The sequence below is a fragment of the Nelumbo lutea genome, chromosome 6, assembly GCF_056320005.1.
Source record: "Nelumbo lutea isolate HS-2025 chromosome 6, American lotus-T2T, whole genome shotgun sequence".
Lineage (NCBI taxonomy): Eukaryota > Viridiplantae > Streptophyta > Magnoliopsida > Proteales > Nelumbonaceae > Nelumbo > Nelumbo lutea.
The window spans coordinates 31,719,077-31,723,227 of record NC_142689.1 but is presented as its reverse complement, the minus strand read 5'-3'; the positions used below and the strand labels follow the sequence as shown (position 1 = coordinate 31,723,227).

General features: G+C 32.2%; 1 protein-coding gene across 1 annotated transcript; it reads right to left on the bottom strand.

Annotated features, from left to right (window-relative positions):
* Positions 1-1,100: 1,100 nt before the first annotated feature.
* Positions 1,101-1,741, bottom strand: LOC148848358 (uclacyanin-2-like). The gene is made up of 2 exons (XM_088949009.1): positions 1,597-1,741; positions 1,101-1,470 (listed from the first exon to the last, which is right to left on the bottom strand). The coding sequence occupies exons 1-2, from the start codon at positions 1,739-1,741 to the stop codon at positions 1,148-1,150; spliced, it is 468 nt and encodes a 155-aa protein (XP_088805135.1). The 3' UTR covers positions 1,101-1,147.
* Positions 1,742-4,151: the final 2,410 nt, after the last annotated feature.

Genomic DNA, 4,151 nt, shown 5'->3' with positions numbered 1-4,151 from the left:
AGAGGAGTCCTAAACTGCCCACCCCTTAACTGGTTGCAAAAAAATAAAAAGCCTGAAACACTGTATCGATTTGCTTGATACGCCCATACCGGCATATCGGGCGTATCGATATTTTGAACCTTACTTGCAATTGTATCAAAAAGTTTAAAAGAGGTTTCAGCAACGCTAAAAAACTTTCAAGGGAGGTTTCAGCAATTTACCCAAAATTTTAATCTCATTGAGCCGCCTCAACAGTTGAGAGCTGCAACCCTCATCCAAATGTCCTATATTCTACTTTGTCTTACACCATCCTTAACAAATTGGAATCAAATTTCCATCAATTGATTGGAAAGAAAATTGGTCTAAGCTTTGGTTGTTGGGACCGTTCTTGGATATGACACGTTAACCCCTTAGTCACGAAATTGGCTCCGATGAATAGAAGCCCGTGTTCATACTATTCAAACAATCTCTTGTAACCTTACATTGGGAATATCTTCGCATGATAAAACACATCAATACGAAAATATATTGTAAAGGCTGTTTGAACAGGCGTTTCACTGAACTAAGCCGAACTCCTTAGTCGCCTACTTGTCTTTTGACTCAAATGAACATTTCAAGCTGCTGGCCCCAACAACCAAAGACCAAAGTTGTGGGCACCTATGCTGTTGGTTTCGTGGATTTTTTTTTTTTTAATTCTAATGAAATGTTTCCTTAACTAAAAGTTATACATACCATACCATGATCATGACAAGCATAAAATTATTTAATTAGGAGTTAAAATAAGTCACTTCACACCTGCACTACCAACCTAGAATTCCCCTTCACCAATTAACATGAACCATACATACATATCCCGGGATTTTCCTTTGAAATTTTCTGAGATTTAAAACCTTAATCATCATCAAGTTCAAGTCTCTCTAGGTTTGCCCTTTTTCTTATCTTATCATCAAACTCCTAATTTTTGGTCAGGAATTTTCCATCTTATTTTCGAAAGGAACTGATTCCAATCAAAATCTTTTTATGGGTTTAATTTTGTATTTATTTGGTGGGTTTTTAACTTATACAATTTCTTGAACCATATATTGGCCCTAACAAAATACTACTAGTACTGGTTCAATCACACGGGGTAAGAGGAAAATTAAACAAGAGTTGCTGCACTGACTCTCTCCTAACTCATAAGCACCGCGAACACAGCCGAAGCTCCAAGCACCAAAGCATTCGCGTTGTACAAGTTGCTAGCTGCTGCATCTGTGCTAGGCGTCGTGGGTGTATCGCCGGTCGGAGTATTAGCGCTGGAAACTGTGATTGCAAGTTTCATCCCTTCGTCACAGTGGTTCGATGTTGGGCATAGGAAGTACCTTTGCCCTGGTTGGCTCAGTTTAACCACGTCATTTCCGTTGCTGGACAGTCTGATATAATTGCCTATGTTGCAACTGTCGTAGTCGGATTTGCTCACCTCGGCCAAGCTGTGCAATCCCCCATAACTAAACACTGTAGGTTTAATTTTACAACGACACAAAATTTAGTCAATATACCTTGCTATGCACAAATATATGGTCTGATATATTTATTTCTGAGCCTGAGGTTGTACTTGTAAGATAGAAGATATCAACTTACTAAGTGTGTCGCCGACGAAGAAAGTCTTGCCAGAGGCCCATTTCACGTAATCCACACCTTGTGACCACTCCACATTATAATTTGTGGCATACACCACTGGAGCCACCGCTAGGAGGAGAAGCAGAAGAGCTGTTGGGACGGCCATGGCTCTAATTAAGAGCACAACTTGGGGAGAGAGAGAGATGTAGGTATGGAGCAAACAGGTCTCGTTACTTGTTATATAGATTACAACCAGCCAATGTTAGATATTTAAATATTGGGAGACACCCAGCCTCCAATAAAAGAATATTTAAATATTGCTTGCTTCCATCTCCTCTTCTACCTAATAATGATGGACTTTGGTGGATTGGGAATGGGTTACCCGTTATATAATTCCATTGAGTAAAAAATAAATAAATAAGGATTAAAATATTGATATGGTATATTTGATATAGGGTGTATCGTACTGATATCAGGTCATATCGGCATCGGCATGGGATACCCTTTTGTCTTCCAGTTTTTTCCCAATTTAGTATCAATTATCAATGACTGATAGAAATCAGTTTTCTTTTGATTTTTTTCAAGAAAAATTCAGAAAAATTTTAAGCTCACCTTCCCTAGTTCGATTCAAGCGATAATGAAAAATAAAGTTTTTCAAAATATAAAGAATTTGATTACCAAAAGGATTGTGGAATTTTTGAAATTTCGTCCAACCATCAAGCATGATTCGGCCATTCATATAATTGATCCTAGCACTTCCAATGGAAAGATACCCTTTTAGTCATGCGTATCATTGTGTATCGAAGCTTAGTTTGAAAGTAAGCGCGAATTCAATATAAAAAATGCTACTAGCATGACTTGAAGCTAAGACCCCAACTCGCCTAGCACCCAATAAACAATGCATCTTTAGCCATTGAACCAACTTTTATTTCATATAATTAAATAGAATACATTAACTTTTATTACATAATATTTACATAAAATCCCAACAACCAATATACACTTATCTTCAACAACTCCAATTATAAATTAAAAAGAATAATATTCAAAATTAATATTTTATAAACCAATGGAATAAATAATCTATCAAATCCATATTTATATAAAAAAGTTGATTTTTAATTTAAATGAATTTAAAAAAATTAATAATAGAATAATTATTTTAATACTTAAAATTTACAAATTTGCACATGATATATATCTCAATTTTTTTTATAAACTATTAATTAATATTTTAATTTGCATTAAAAAAGATGTATTTATTATTTACAAAAATAAAAATATTATTTATAAAATGTTTAAAAATGTAATATAAATTGGACTTATCAAATCCACTATTCTATATTTATATTAAAAGATTATTTTTGTTTTAGGAATTTATAAAAATAAAATATTAATAATGAAATGATTATTGTAATAATTAAAATTTACGAATTTTCATATAATATGTATCTTTGAAATTTAAATAGATATGATATATTTTAAGTTAGGAATATATATTTTTATAAATTATCAATTAATATTTTCATTTGCATTTTATAATAACATATACATTTTTTTACAAAAATGAAAATATTGTTTACCAAAAATTTGAGAATTAATTTATAGTTAACATTTTTGTTAATGCTAAAAATTATAAGTAGTAAAATAGAGAAAATGATATAATAATTGAAATATAATAGTTGCATATGTTTTATGCCTTGAACTTTAATATGATGGCTTTGTACATGTATTAATTTGTAAAAATCTATATAATATGTCTCTTAGAATCTTGATTGATGTATATCAATAAAATTGTATAATATCTATGTATTTTGCTATATCAATTGTAATATATTTTTTCATATATACCATTAAAATATATAATTCTTATGTATTTCTACATTATTTGTCTATTGTTAGTAATATATTTATGGAATTAATATTCATTTTCCTAATGTATCCAAGTATTTTCATATTTTTTCGTCTGTATCCATACATTTCCAAAATATATCTCTATTCATATCCATATCCAAATTATTTAATACGATAACAGATACCAAAACTTTAATCCTTATAAATAAATAAATAAATATCTGATTATTTCCTTTCATTTCTTCTCCTGCCTAATAGCCGGCTGGTTGAGTTTGGCCTAACAAGCTTATGGACCATGGCCTTCGTTTGCTGGTTTGGACCGTATGATATCATGAGGATCCACCACCAACAGAGTCTTATATAATATATTAAAAATCCAAAACAGGGAAAAGCACGTTAATACGGCACACCAATTGATTGATTGATGGCTTAGTCCAAGCGGAGAACCCGGACCAGACGGCCCATCTGATTTTGTATTGGCCAAGCTCAAAAGTCAAAACCCTTGCATACAGCTTATAACCCGGTTTCAATCAGTCAATTAGACCAGCCGGTCCAGCCCCTTTCTCTGTCATTATCTTGTCAGATTCCCTGTTATTGTGTAATAAAACAGACATTTTAGGTTAAACATGATGCGACGTACTACCTTTTCCACAATGATAGAAAAGGCAAATTCGGTTGTTAATGTTATGTTAATGATAGTACAGACTAAACTTTCAATCAAT